Source organism: Labrus bergylta, chromosome 1 (assembly GCF_963930695.1).
Source record: "Labrus bergylta chromosome 1, fLabBer1.1, whole genome shotgun sequence".
Classification (NCBI taxonomy): domain Eukaryota; kingdom Metazoa; phylum Chordata; class Actinopteri; order Labriformes; family Labridae; genus Labrus; species Labrus bergylta.
In genome coordinates, this window is record NC_089195.1 from 11,380,167 (window position 1) to 11,393,302 (window position 13,136).

Here is a 13,136-nt window from a genome sequence, read left to right on the forward strand (position 1 = left end):
GGGGAAAAAGTTGATTTAAGTGACTTTGAACTTGGCATGGTTGTTGGTGCCAGACGAGCTGGTCTGAGTATTTCAGCAACTCCTAATCTACTAGGATATTCATGCACTACTTCCAGCAGGATAACACACCATGTCAGAAAGCTCATATCATATCAAACTGGTTTCTTGAACATGACAATGAGTTCACTACTCAAATCGCATCCACAGTCACCAAGGCCCGTATTCACAAAGCTTCCTAAGTACTAAAAGTTGCTCCTGGTGACAAAATTCTAAGAAAATTCTTGACATCATGACATTTTTTAAGAATTTCACAAAGCATCTTAGCCCTTAAGAGAGCTCCTAAGGTGTCAAACTGCTAGGTGTAGTGAGAAGGACTCCTAATGCTGCATACACACCAAACGCGGAAAAAATATTCCAGTCACTGGATTGCACGAATGTGATCGCGTTGATCAAATTGATTGAAGCAAAATTTTGCGCATCTGACCCTGAAGCCACAAGCAGAGGGGGAGGGGCTTGTCACCTAGTTACCAATGTTTGTTTTCGTCTCCTTCTCCTATAATCAGACAGCCACAGTGGATACTGTTATCACTGCCTTTTACCTGTTGACCGAAGTCAGAAAAGTTGTAGATTCCAACACCGTCATCTCTGTGTTTACAACATCCTTTAGAGCCATACACATCTCTGTGAATATCACTGTTTTCTTTAGGAAATGTGATTATTACGGCCGCTTTAAGTGCAGGCTAACCACTCGAGTTGTGCAGCTCCAGATGTTTTTTTTCTCATCCTTTCCTGACGTCAGCCTTGTCATCGTCTTTTGTCAATGACGATCGGCTGTCGCGTCAAGGCATTAAGCGAATTTGTCGCTGAAGTTGATTATTTTGAACTCACACAAAGCCACGGCGGACGCGAATTTCACAGAACATTTGGTGTCCATTTCGTTGCGCGACGACTCTACGCAATTCGTGTCATTCCATTGACTTTCTATGTACTTTTGTAGCGCGACAGATTGAATTTGCATTTGGTGTGTACACAGCATAACAGGCTTAAGAGTTTCTTAAGCAAAGGAGAAAATGGAGAAAATGTTCTCCAAACACTACATGAAGAATATTATTTTTGACTCATAGTTGGACAGAACAGACAAAAATGATTTGTGCAGACATTTCAAGCCAACAATGACTATTTTCAGTACATAGTGAGACATGCATGTTGAGTTTCTCTACATGTGTTCACTTCCACAGGTGCATCCAATCACTAATTAAGGCTCTTCACATGCTGCTATAACTATCAGCATGTGAAGAAGCTGCTGCACAAGTGAGCATGTGATTTCAAACATCTCGTAGGCTATATACTTTTAAAGTACCGTAAGTCTAACATATAATATAATATAATATCATTTCATAATGTCTGACTAGAATCTATGTTTGACTTTTTAACTCAATTTTTTTGGAATAACCAATCATAGCTTCTGAAATAATGTGTCATACCTAGCAACGGGTTCAACCACACCTCCTCACTAAGATAAAAGTTTCTGTCCATTTATTGCTCAGAGTTGCCCTGAAAATGTTCCTAAATCCCTCCTAGGCTAAGACTCCTTGCTAGGAATTTTTAGGCTTAGTTAAGAGCTGTCTGAGAGGATTCTCAGAATGTTTGTGAATACGGGCCCAGGTCTCAATCCAAAAGCGTACTTTTGGGATGTGGTGGAACTGGGGATTTGTCTCATGGATGTGCAGCCCACAAATCTGCAGCAACTGTGTGATGATATCATGTCAATGGCTACGTTTACATGTGCACATTTTCTTTAATCTGATTGAAATCATTCCAGTTGGGGATTCCGATTTCACTGTTTACATGGACGCTAAATAAAATGATTAGACTATGCCGTGCGTGTTCGTCACTTCATGTGGGGCAGACATGCGCAATGAAATTTCTTTCCGAATGAGTCTGATCAGATCAGTCTGTTCTGATTGACATGTTTACATGAAGCATTTTTATTCGGATCAGCCTTTTATTCTGATTATTTGTGTCCATGTAAATGCAGCCACTGTTGACCAAAATCTCTTAACAAATGTTTCCAGCACCTTGTTGAATCTATGCCATGAAGAATTAAGGCAGTTCTGAAGGCAAAAGGGGGTCCAACCAGGTACTAGCAAGGTGTACCTAATAAAGTGGTCGATGAGTGTAGATGGATATAATATCTATTAACATCCCCATAGTTAGTTTCTTTTACGCACCTTAGTAATAATGATCTCCACTGATGTCTCTCCTGAAGCCTGACCCGACACCTAAAAGTCAATGGTTGTGTTAGCCCTGTTTATCCAAATCAGACTTAATATTATAACCAAATTTTGAACTTCAGTTCTCACTTTGAGGTCATAAAACAAAAAAAAATGTTAGAAAGCCCTTGATAATATGCTAGATTAAGGGAGAGCAATGGCTTTTAAACTTAGCCTTTTAACAATTAGAAGGAGCGGTGTGTATGATTCAGTGGCATCTAACGCTAAAGTTGATGAACCCCCTATGCAACCTCTTGTCAAGACAAGGCTTTATAATGCTTAAAGTGGCTGTGATTGGTAAAGGCACTCTCTAGTACCGATATTTGGTTTGGCTGTTGTGGACTTCTTTATAAGCATTTGCTGCCTTCAAATTATAAATAAAACTACTACTATATAACTAGAGTATTTCTGCTATTTGTCATGCTTACAAGATACCTGCGCTTAAGACATAACATCCTTTGAGACCAAAATAATTTTCAAATAGGACCTGCCCTTTCAACACATTATCCCTGTTCCGCCTCCATTGCTCACCCATCTTGCAGTCAAACCCAAGCTGATACCAACTAATGTGAGGGTAGCTGAGGTCTAACTGGAGCTTCATTTTATTTGCCAAATGTTGTGAAAACCTGCCTCAGGGCTCTATCTGATACGTCAAATGTTTGAATGCTTTTTAAGAATTCATGGCATCAGTACATCAAATTTTATTTCTTATTCGTTGTGTTTCAGAAGGTGTTATGTGATTTGTTTATTTGCATGTTCATATACTAATTTGGATTCAAATCTACTTATAGTCCAGCTCTTCTTCATTTTTTCAGCGGGATCTTACAAACCAATTTTTAAAGCAAGTAGTAACCAAGTGTAAGAGGGCTCATAATGTAGAATGTGGTACCTCTTGTATCTCCATGCCATAGGAGAAGATATCGATCTCATCCATAGTAGCCAGAGTGAGCTCCTCCGCATTCAAGGAGGTCCCTACAACAGACTCCAGAGACTTCCAGTGCTCTGGTTTAATACATGGGTTACGTAGATTGGTTATCACAGGCAGCTGAGGGAAAAAAAAAAAATGAAAAAATTGAGACTACACAAAAAGTAAAAAATCGTCTGATAAGAACCATCTCGATAAATCACTAGTATCTCCTGCAATTCATCAATTTTATCAACAAACTGCATACATAGATATCACAAGAGAACACTTTGATCCACGCACCCTCTGTTTTGTGAGTTCCACCTTATTCTTAAGACTTGTCACAACATTGTTACGAGGCAGTCCTTTCTCCAGCTGGTTGACATATTTGCTGTATTTGTTGACCTGGGAGCTGAAGTGCTCCAAGTCCAGTTTCTCAAGTGTGCTCTGAGAACGGTTTAACATGGATTGACACGGTCACATTTTTATAAATGTCTTTACATTATTCTGTATGTGTGCATTAAGGCCTTCAAGATACAACATGTTTTGTGCACCTCACCTGTCTCCAGCCATCTTGTAGAGAGTCCCATTCCTCTAAAGACTTCCAAAGCAGTTGTTTCAGCCTAAACTTGGAAATTAACTCCTCCAGGGTGTCAAACTTGGTCACCTGTGCCTTTATTTATAAGAAGATAGAAGAGAAAACTACTTTTGTAACTTTGATTCCAGTTGAGAAACGACCACTGACTATACCACTGACCCACAGTTTAGTAAGTTAAGGTAATCTAACCTTAAAGTACTTTATAAAAGTACATGTTTTAATTGTGTTGTTGTTGTTTTTTTTTGCAAAAACCTTTTTTAAATAACTGAAAGGATGTTAAGAAGTACAACACCTTGAATCTCTTCTGGTAGGAGGTGTAGGTGGAGGCCTGTTCTTGCAGCTCATCGATCAAAATTTGGATTTCCCCTAACAGCAGATAAACTTCGGAGGGATCTGCATTGACATCTAAGATTTGTGGATCCTACAAATAGCATAGAATAAATCTTTATTGTCACTGCCATAAAAAACAAAAACAAAAAAACAGTTAAGCAGCTCTTTGTTATGAATGCATGGATTTAACACAAATGACAGAACAAAAAACACAAAGGAAAAACAAAGGAAAAACGTTAGCAAAGAAACATAGACAACTTGAGTGACAAGTATCTAAAATGAATAGAACTTCTCCACATACCTGTGACTTGAGATTGGTTTTCAAGACCTTTTTGTTCAGCTGCTTTATGTCTTTCTGCATAGAGTTGCAAAACTTGTCCATAGTAGAATCTCTCTCAGCCACTGCCTTATTTATGATACTGTGCAACGAATTCATGGACGGTTTTAAGGTGGCACAAACAACAAGATCCTCAGGTGGTATAGGAACCTTGTACATGTTGATCAGATTGTTAATCTGAGATACTGTCTCATGCTCCTCCTCCAGCACTGTAATCTGGCAAGGAGACACAGTCAGAATAGAAAGGTAGAGAGGACAGAAAGTGAAAAAAGGAGGGCACTGTATTAATGACAACAATAATTTAAAAAAAACTTGTTTTTGTTAGAAACATTTTCAATCACGAAATAAACTGCGATCCTAATCAAATGTGTGTATTACCCTCTCCTGTATTTCATCCAAGAATGTGAGGAAGTTGGCTAACTCGGCTGTAGTGGAGGGCTTAAACTCTAGTTTAAACTGAGCCTCACAAGCCTCAGCAATAATGGCATCAAGTTTCCTCTTAAAAAGTCTGGTAAGCATTTGGTTGATGACCTGGAGAAGAAATATGAGCAATGCAATGATTCATAGACTCGTTCAACATTTTTGTTGTGATGATTTAATATTTGGCTGTATAAGGCATTTTCTTATGCCATATTTTTAAAAGCATTCTCCACAATTCCCTCTCCCAGAGAATGTTTTTTATGAGTAATACCTCCAGACAGCCTAGAGGAGAAGATACCAACTTCTCTTTGAGCTGTGTTTTGACCACACGCAGTAAGCCTAGATGTTTCTCCGGTTGGATGGCTAAGGCCTCCTTGTGCTCACTGTGGTATAACTTTAGTGCTTTTTCAAAAAAGGACAAATCTGTGAAACAGAACAGTAAACATCAATCAGTCTAGAGGAACAACTTTATTTATCATGTCTTAACCCCTTTGTTTTTAAATGTATTTTTCTCTTTATTTAGAGATATAACAAATTTGTACATATTTATTTACATACATATATATATACATAAATATATATATATATATATATATATATAATACAAATATTATGTTGATGTACATCACCATGATCCTGTTGCTGAATTACATGCAGATCCAGACTCTCATTCTCTTTATAGAACAGCCAGAAATGTTCCAGCGTGTGTGAGTATACTTTTGCTGCATCAAAGGCAAACTGCAGGGATTCCTAAGGGGAAACAAATTCAGGCTCATAGAGCCTCATACATACACAAAACTGCACATAGAAACTACACCCTCCAGTGTCAGACACTCGTGGAAAACATCAAACTAACCTTTATGTTTTGGATGTCACATTGGAGACTGCCATCATTGTCAATGAATGATTTCAAACAAGGGCTCTCATCATATCCTTTTGTCACTTCCTAAAAGTTATTAAACAAACATGAAAATAGATACTTAGATTCTATCAAAGATTGATTAGAAAGTCAAATCTAATGGTATATTAATACTTTTTCATTATATTACCAATTACACAAAGGACAATTACATTCTCCTAAACGTACACATCTGGGCCCGTATTCACAAACATTCTGAGAATCCTCTCAAAGAGCTCCTAACTTAGCTTAAAAAATCCTAGCAAGGATTTTTATCTTAAAAGTGATTTAGGAACATTCTCAGGGCAACTCTGAGCAAGGAAGGGACAGAAACTTAGTGAGTTTCTTTAGTGAGGAGGCATGGTTGACCCCATTGCTAGGTATGACAACTTACTTCAGATAAGTGATTGGTTAATCTAAAAAAAAGTCAAACATAGAATCTAGTCAGACATTGTGTAATTATAAACGCTGTGAAATTATCAGCTCTGTGTGGTAATATGTAAGATGAACTTTTAACGTATATAGCCTTCAGGTGTTTGAAATAACATGCACACTTGTGCAGCAGCTTTTTCACATGTAGATAGTTACATCAGCTGATAGGTACATCAGCATGTGAAGAGCCTTAATTAGTGATTGCATGCATGCGTCTCATTTTGTACTGAAAAAAGTCATAGATGGATTGAAATGTCTGCACAAATCATTTTCGTCTGTTCGACCTGACTATGATTCAAAAATACTCTTCCTGTAGTGTATGAAGAACATTTCTCCATTTTCTCCTCTGCTTGAGAAACTCTTAAGTCTGTTAAAAGTCCTCCTCACTACTGCTGTTTCCCACCTAAGAGGTCTCTTACGGTCTAACAGCGTGTCCTAACAGCACACAAGCGTTATATGTTGCGTTTTGTCGCGCAGCAACGGACGCTCGCTGTCCACACTGCATGGGTTAAATATGGAATTCTATGCTCTGTAAATTTCCGTAGCCCCACTTGCAAAGAGAATAACATTTAGTGCTTTTGTACTGAAGGTGGAAAACAGATGTGTGGTGCTTTGTATTAACGAGCAGATGACTCAAATCACAACGGACGGCTGTGGCTCAGTTCGTAGATTTGTCGCCTCTCAACTGGAAGGTCGAGGGTTCGATCCCCAGCTGAGCAACATGTCCGATGTGTCCTTGGGACACTTAATCCTGCATTGCTCCCGCTGCCTCGATGGCAGTGTATGAATGGATTAGTGTTGTACTTACTCTCTGATGTACGTCACTTTGGATAAAAGCGTCTGCTAAGTGAATTGTAACATTGTAACAACACAGAGACTCGTCGGTAAACGCTTGCGATGAGTCGAAAAAAAAAATATTTTCCGGTGTTGACACTAGTCAAAGCTCAACATTTCAATCATGGATCATGGATATTATCAATGCACCGTTATCTCCCTTTTGTAAATGAGCTAACAAACTCTGTTGAGTGAGAAAAGCGAGTGTCAGTGCCTTGTAGTGTCCCATCCTTCCTCGTTCCCTGTCCGTTGACGCGAGCGACAGAGAGGAAAAAAGAAACGGGGCGTCAGAGTAAAAACGGTGCGCCAATAGAATAGAAACAATAAAATCAGGCTGATTTTGTCGCTGATGCTCGTGTCGCGTGCTGTTAGGACAGGCTGTAAAACACGTTATGAATAACTTTCATCTTTACAAGGATCTAGTCTTAACTTTGAGGGGAAATTCTTAGAAAATGTCACAATTCTAAGAATGTTCTTATAATTTTGTCACTAGGAGCAACTCTTAGCACTTAGAAGGCTTTGTGAATACGGCCCCAGGTCTTTTCAGTAACTTTTTTTTCACTACCTTGTCTGCTTGGGGTTTTGTGAATGCATAAAAATCAGGATCAGCGGAAAGTGTATTGACTGACATCACTGTTGACTCAAACAGCCCAATGACCTCCGCAAGTGTCTTCTATGGGAATAGACAAGGGATTTAGGTCAATATGAAAAGGTCAGTGGACAATTAAATTAATTGTAAAGAATTTAGAAAAAACAAACCTGAAAGTTTTCTTCAGAGGGTTTGTAGGTCAAAGCATTTGTATCCAGCATTAGATGAGTTACGAACATGGATTGGGCCCCAGGAGTTTCTGACTTGAAGCACTAAACAAAACAAAACATACAAAAAATGTAAACACTGCTAGTTTGTGTCTTCTTGAAACTCGATTTGGCGGGTATAGTTATTATTAACTTCAATGTTAATAATTAGAAATGCCCTACCTTCTTATCCATCTCTTCTTCAACAGTTTCAGTTTTTGCCTCATATTGCTGGCTCCAGCTCTGAATTATGGCATGACTGGGGGTTTGATGTACCTTCTCACGGACCACAGACAGCAGCTTGGTCACTGCATTTACCATTAAGACGTGCAAGGTGTTAATGACCAAATAGTCAACCAGGCGAATGAAGCTGGATAGGTGAGAGACACAAAAGGACAGTGTTGATAAGATACATATTTTTGACATATATATATATATACACACACACACACACACACACACATATATACTTTTTTTTTGGACAAAATAATTACAAGAAAATTAATGGAAAAACATTTCTTACCAGATGAGGCGGGTGCATTGAAAAGTCTCATTGAGCCCCGCGATAGTTTTCTTCTTTTGATCACCTGTTACAAAAAGAGAGTTCAATCAAACTTTAAACATTGTTGTCTTTTTACATTGTCTACAGTGTCTCCTTATGGTTAGTCTGTACGCACTTGGGTCATCAGACTTGGATAGAGGATCTGACAAGTAGTTGCGACAGCCACAAATTGTCACCTCTTTGATGAGGTCTTCAAACTTCTTTATGTCAGTCGATACCTGACAAAATAATCAAATGAGAAAAAAAAATTACTTCTGGGGGGGCACACAGAGATATACAATATGTATGTACAAGCTGCAAACATTTGTATAAATGTGAAATTGCACCTCTTGCAGTTGTTTGAACTGGATGCCCTGGAACTCAGACAGTGAGTAGGTGTGATTTTTCTCCACGTGAAACAAGCCTGTGTCACTGATTTGGCAACACATTTTCCTGATATCGATCAGTGCCAGACTAAAATACTGTGTGATACATAAAATTGTTAATTACCACGTAATATGGGTATTATTTACAATAATTCAATAAAAAGTTGCTTCCCTCAAAGATTGTTACCCTCACTGAAAATTGACTTCTTCCATATTCAAGACAATTAAATAAGGCTGGGGAAAAAAAATCCAGAACTAACTTTTCAAACAGACACATACCTTACTGGCAATAAACAAATTTGTCTGGAGCGACTCCCTAGCCAAATGGATCTTCCTGGCGCGAACTTTGGTACGCCAGAGGTAGAAGGGTTTCCATTTTTTGAAGAGGGCAAAGAAAGGGATGCTCATCAGCTTGCAGTGGTAGTTATACTGTTCTTCCCAGCGCTCAAGGGTTACAAAGTCAAACTCATCTCCATCGCTGATCAACAAACAGTCATCCTTACTGTACTGATAGATTTTAACTTTGGAGGGATTGTCAGGTTGTCCACTCCTCTTAATGGAAAAAGGTTGTCTGGGGAGACTAGAGGTTGATATGACACTCTGAGACAGCTGAGGAGTGGTGGGAAGAGACAAGCAGAGATGATTATCCTCCTGAAAGTTACTTATTTGAGGCAGTTAACTTATTTAAAATTAAAATTGCAATTTTTAACTTTTAAAAGTATACTTTGCTACCACCATTCATTTCTACAGGGTGGTGAATTGATAGCTTAAAAGTGTGATACTATTGCCAGTTTAACTGATAGCTTTGGATTTAATCTTGCCTTTCTTTAAGATGTATGAACTGTACCCTAATGTGGATTCTTTAAGGGGTCTTTCCTTCATACACGATGCATATCTCTTTTTTTCTTCCAAAACATGTTTGTCACTAACCTTAGTTGTTGTGGATGGCAGAGGAGGTAGGTGGACAGGTAATTGTTCATATCGCCTTCGTGGCTTCTCTGTTTGTCCACAGGGAGGTGTTTGAGTGTACAGGCCTGGAAAAAACAACTGCTCACGGGCTTTCAAGTGGTGGAGACTTGGTTGTTTCCTTTTTACATGCCTCATCAGAACAGCCTATGATAAAAGGAAGAAACTAAAATCTAGGTACACTTTTAATAGTTCCTTTTGCAAATGAGCAAAAGATTCTATTATACAGAAAGTGATTAAATGGCAGTACATTGGTTGTACAGTAAATGCTATTTCAGTTTCATATTCTAAGCCAGTATGACTTGACTCTGCCAAGACTCACCTGTGGGTCGTTAACATGGACTGGGGGCCTCGGTGGGATAGTGGACCTTTGTAGTTCAGGCAGCTTGTGGAGTTGATCTGGAACAATATGCAGAGTAAAATTGTTTGTTCGTTGCTGGCATGTAATATTAATGTTGGCAAACCAAAACATGTTGGTTTTACTATGATAGGCTACCTAAAAGCATCAGCAGCAGGTGTCAACTTTACCTGTGGGTTTAGTTTCCCCGCTGTGGCCTGGGCGGTTCCGCGGAGAAGCCCTTTGAGAGGCGGAGGCCATGGTGAAGGATCTAAATGATCAAGACAAGACGAACAAAAACACAAGCTTACATTTACGTGTGCTAGAAAGTATTTAATAAAACATTTAATCAAACATTTGAGAAAAATATGTAACTGAAATTAACGATCACTTATAAAAGTGCCAGTGGCCGATTATTAAAACACGCAGCTCATTATCTTAAAACATTTAAAACACATGGCGACAAACTTCTACAGTAGCTTACTTAACACTAACGCGGCCACGGTAGTGATCGCTTTTAATTTGGCACGTTTAACCAAATATAATTATTTCAAGCGGAAACATTATGTTTGACAAAATGCGTATCGGAACTGGCGAGCTTCTTCAATTGAGTAGTCTTCTTCTCCGAGAGGGTGTTGAGACATACGTACCGTGTCAAATAGTCAGCTCCGAAAAGTTTTTCATATAGTTCTGCTTCATAGCTTTAAAAACTTAATGCACTTTAACTGTGGCTGGAACTAAAGTTTGCGGTCTCATAGCAACGCGCTTTCTCCCAGGATGCAATGCAGCCAAACAAAAAGAGAATGTTGCTGGTTTTTGTGTTTCACCCTTAATAAGATAAGATAGGATAACATGTACTTTATTCATCCCAGCAGGGAAACTTAGGTGTTCCAGCAGCCAGCATACATACAAACACACAACACAACACATATATACACACATATCCCACCCATACAAAAAACATGAGCCCACAATACATAGCCAGGATAAAAAAAAGTGGTATGGATGGTCCATGTGCATAAGTAGCTGTTACTCATAGATAACAGTACAAAATACTAGCTCTGCCAGTGCATAGTATGATAGATAAATAAAGATTTATTATAAAAAAAGCAGTCAAGTATGCAAATATAGGTGCAAAATACAGTTTGATATATGCAAACGTTTAAAAGTTTAAATGTCTTCTGTCCTTACTTAAAGGGGAGTCATTATAAAGTGCAATTGCAGTAGGCAAAAAAGTATTTTTTAAATCTGTCCTTTTTGCATATTTACAGCCTATGGTTTCACCCTGGGTTGTGTCCGAAATCATTCACTATTCACTATATTTACATTGATATGATTTTGGACACAGGCTTGGTTTCAACATGGCTTTCACCCAAAGACTGTAAATATTAAAACGTCACTCATGTACAAAAGAAAACACAACCTTTAACTCAAACGGCCGTCGAGGCAAGTGGTATTTCATACGCAGGAAAAACAAGTCGATTGTTCAATCAAGAATGATGTTGTCCATATCCATTGTTTAATTTCTGTAAGCAATCGAAGATATGATTAGTCACTTAAAAATGTAATGCTCCATCTACAACCCTGTATAACATTTGGGAACAAAAGTGATGATTATCAAAACATTGAAACCCCACATTTAATGCAAATAACACAAAGACAACATGTAGCCTATAGGCTACACGTTTTAAACTGAGAAGTTTCATACCTTTCAGGAAAATCAAATGCTCGTTTCGAATATGATGCAAGCTAAAGTTTCCAATCAATATGGTATTACATTAAACTCTTTTATGTGGTAGGGAAACATCCTGCCCTAACAAAAAACGTCTGTAAAGCACACAGCTGTTGACGTGATAGAGCTCCATCAATATTCATATTCAAGGGGACGAAGTTGGAAACCTGAGAATAATTAAAAATAGGCCTAGCCTACTCCAAAATGGGGATAATGTTCAGAATGGAAATAATGTTGGCCTGTCATATGTGTTTCAACACTTCTGATAATACGACTTTGTATAGGCTACTACATGTCATGAATAAAAATATTTAGAAACTATTCCCTGTATAAACTGACTTGGTTTTGTAAAACTGACCTATTGAGATCTGGTGTCTGCATCTCACCTTAGAGCTGCATGTATGTCACATACTATTGACAAGGCCTGCAGCACAAAGGGGTTGAGGGCAACCAGTTCAAAACCTGGGTGAGCAGTTATGCAGGCTGCGCCCCAATCTGCTCACATCTATGCATCACCTGCATGAAATGAAAAGATCCATCATTTTGTGGTGGTGTTATATGTATGGATGAATGTGTTATAACTTAAGGTTATTTACATAACCCTGGTTCTCTTAGTAGCATGAGTGAGTGTCTTACTATGGGGAATGCGTCCTGCATGACCTTGTCAGAAGCTTAATAACACTGCGCCAGCCTTTATTGGCTATAAGGATGAAATCTATGTCTGGAGGGGATGGGACCCTCCTCCTATATAATAAGCTGGCATAGCGTTAGCCGTCATTCAAACAAGCTCACCTCTTCCTCACTTCCATTGCAAGGAAGGTGGTCTGGTGAGACATGCACTCATACTACTCAGAGAACCAAGGTTATGCAAATAACCTAAAGTTCTTTTTCATTGCATTTGTTACGTGTCTCACCATGGGGAAAATACTGACTCCTGTATTGCCAGACGAGCCTGCTATGAAGACAACTGCCCCTAGTGGCCCTTACCACAATGGGAGCCACGCCATAAGAAGAAACCCAGCTGAGGACTAAATTTGCCATGGTTGGTGCTGTGACATCCAACTTATAAAATCTAGCAAAAGTGTAGGGTGAAGCCCAGCAAGCTGCGGCACACACCTCCTGGATCAGATATAAAACAATGTGTTCTCTTTGAATAATAGTTTCATCTTGCAGCCACAAACTGTTCACAGGCAATGGATTTTGGAAGTGTCCATGAGCGCATGTAGTAATGTCCATTAAAATATCAGTTCTGTTTTAATGTAGTGTCCTCTGAGGGCCAAAGATCAAAGGCACCCAATATAGGTTTATGTCCCTTGCATACCGCGATTCTATAAGACTCTTTTAATCATTTAA

General features: G+C 38.8%; 1 protein-coding gene across 1 annotated transcript in view; it reads right to left on the bottom strand.

Moving 5' to 3' along the window:
- dnah6 (dynein, axonemal, heavy chain 6) overlaps window positions 1–12,824 on the bottom strand; it is a 77,523-nt gene extending 64,699 nt beyond the window's left edge. The window contains exons 1-22 of the mRNA XM_065954021.1: window positions 12,771–12,824; window positions 12,576–12,628; window positions 10,243–10,322; window positions 10,037–10,113; window positions 9,679–9,861; window positions 9,028–9,348; window positions 8,710–8,844; window positions 8,499–8,601; window positions 8,345–8,408; window positions 8,005–8,191; window positions 7,786–7,878; window positions 7,592–7,699; window positions 5,719–5,808; window positions 5,492–5,612; window positions 5,134–5,285; window positions 4,821–4,973; window positions 4,407–4,658; window positions 4,068–4,196; window positions 3,737–3,850; window positions 3,481–3,624; window positions 3,163–3,318; window positions 2,232–2,282 (exon numbers count right to left, since the gene is read on the bottom strand). Coding sequence (XP_065810093.1) covers window positions 2,232–2,282; window positions 3,163–3,318; window positions 3,481–3,624; window positions 3,737–3,850; window positions 4,068–4,196; window positions 4,407–4,658; window positions 4,821–4,973; window positions 5,134–5,285; window positions 5,492–5,612; window positions 5,719–5,808; window positions 7,592–7,699; window positions 7,786–7,878; window positions 8,005–8,191; window positions 8,345–8,408; window positions 8,499–8,601; window positions 8,710–8,844; window positions 9,028–9,348; window positions 9,679–9,861; window positions 10,037–10,113; window positions 10,243–10,322; window positions 12,576–12,628; window positions 12,771–12,824 — 2,820 coding nt within the window. The remainder of the gene's footprint in view (window positions 1–2,231; window positions 2,283–3,162; window positions 3,319–3,480; window positions 3,625–3,736; window positions 3,851–4,067; window positions 4,197–4,406; window positions 4,659–4,820; window positions 4,974–5,133; window positions 5,286–5,491; window positions 5,613–5,718; window positions 5,809–7,591; window positions 7,700–7,785; window positions 7,879–8,004; window positions 8,192–8,344; window positions 8,409–8,498; window positions 8,602–8,709; window positions 8,845–9,027; window positions 9,349–9,678; window positions 9,862–10,036; window positions 10,114–10,242; window positions 10,323–12,575; window positions 12,629–12,770) is intronic.
- Window positions 12,825–13,136: the final 312 nt, after the last annotated feature.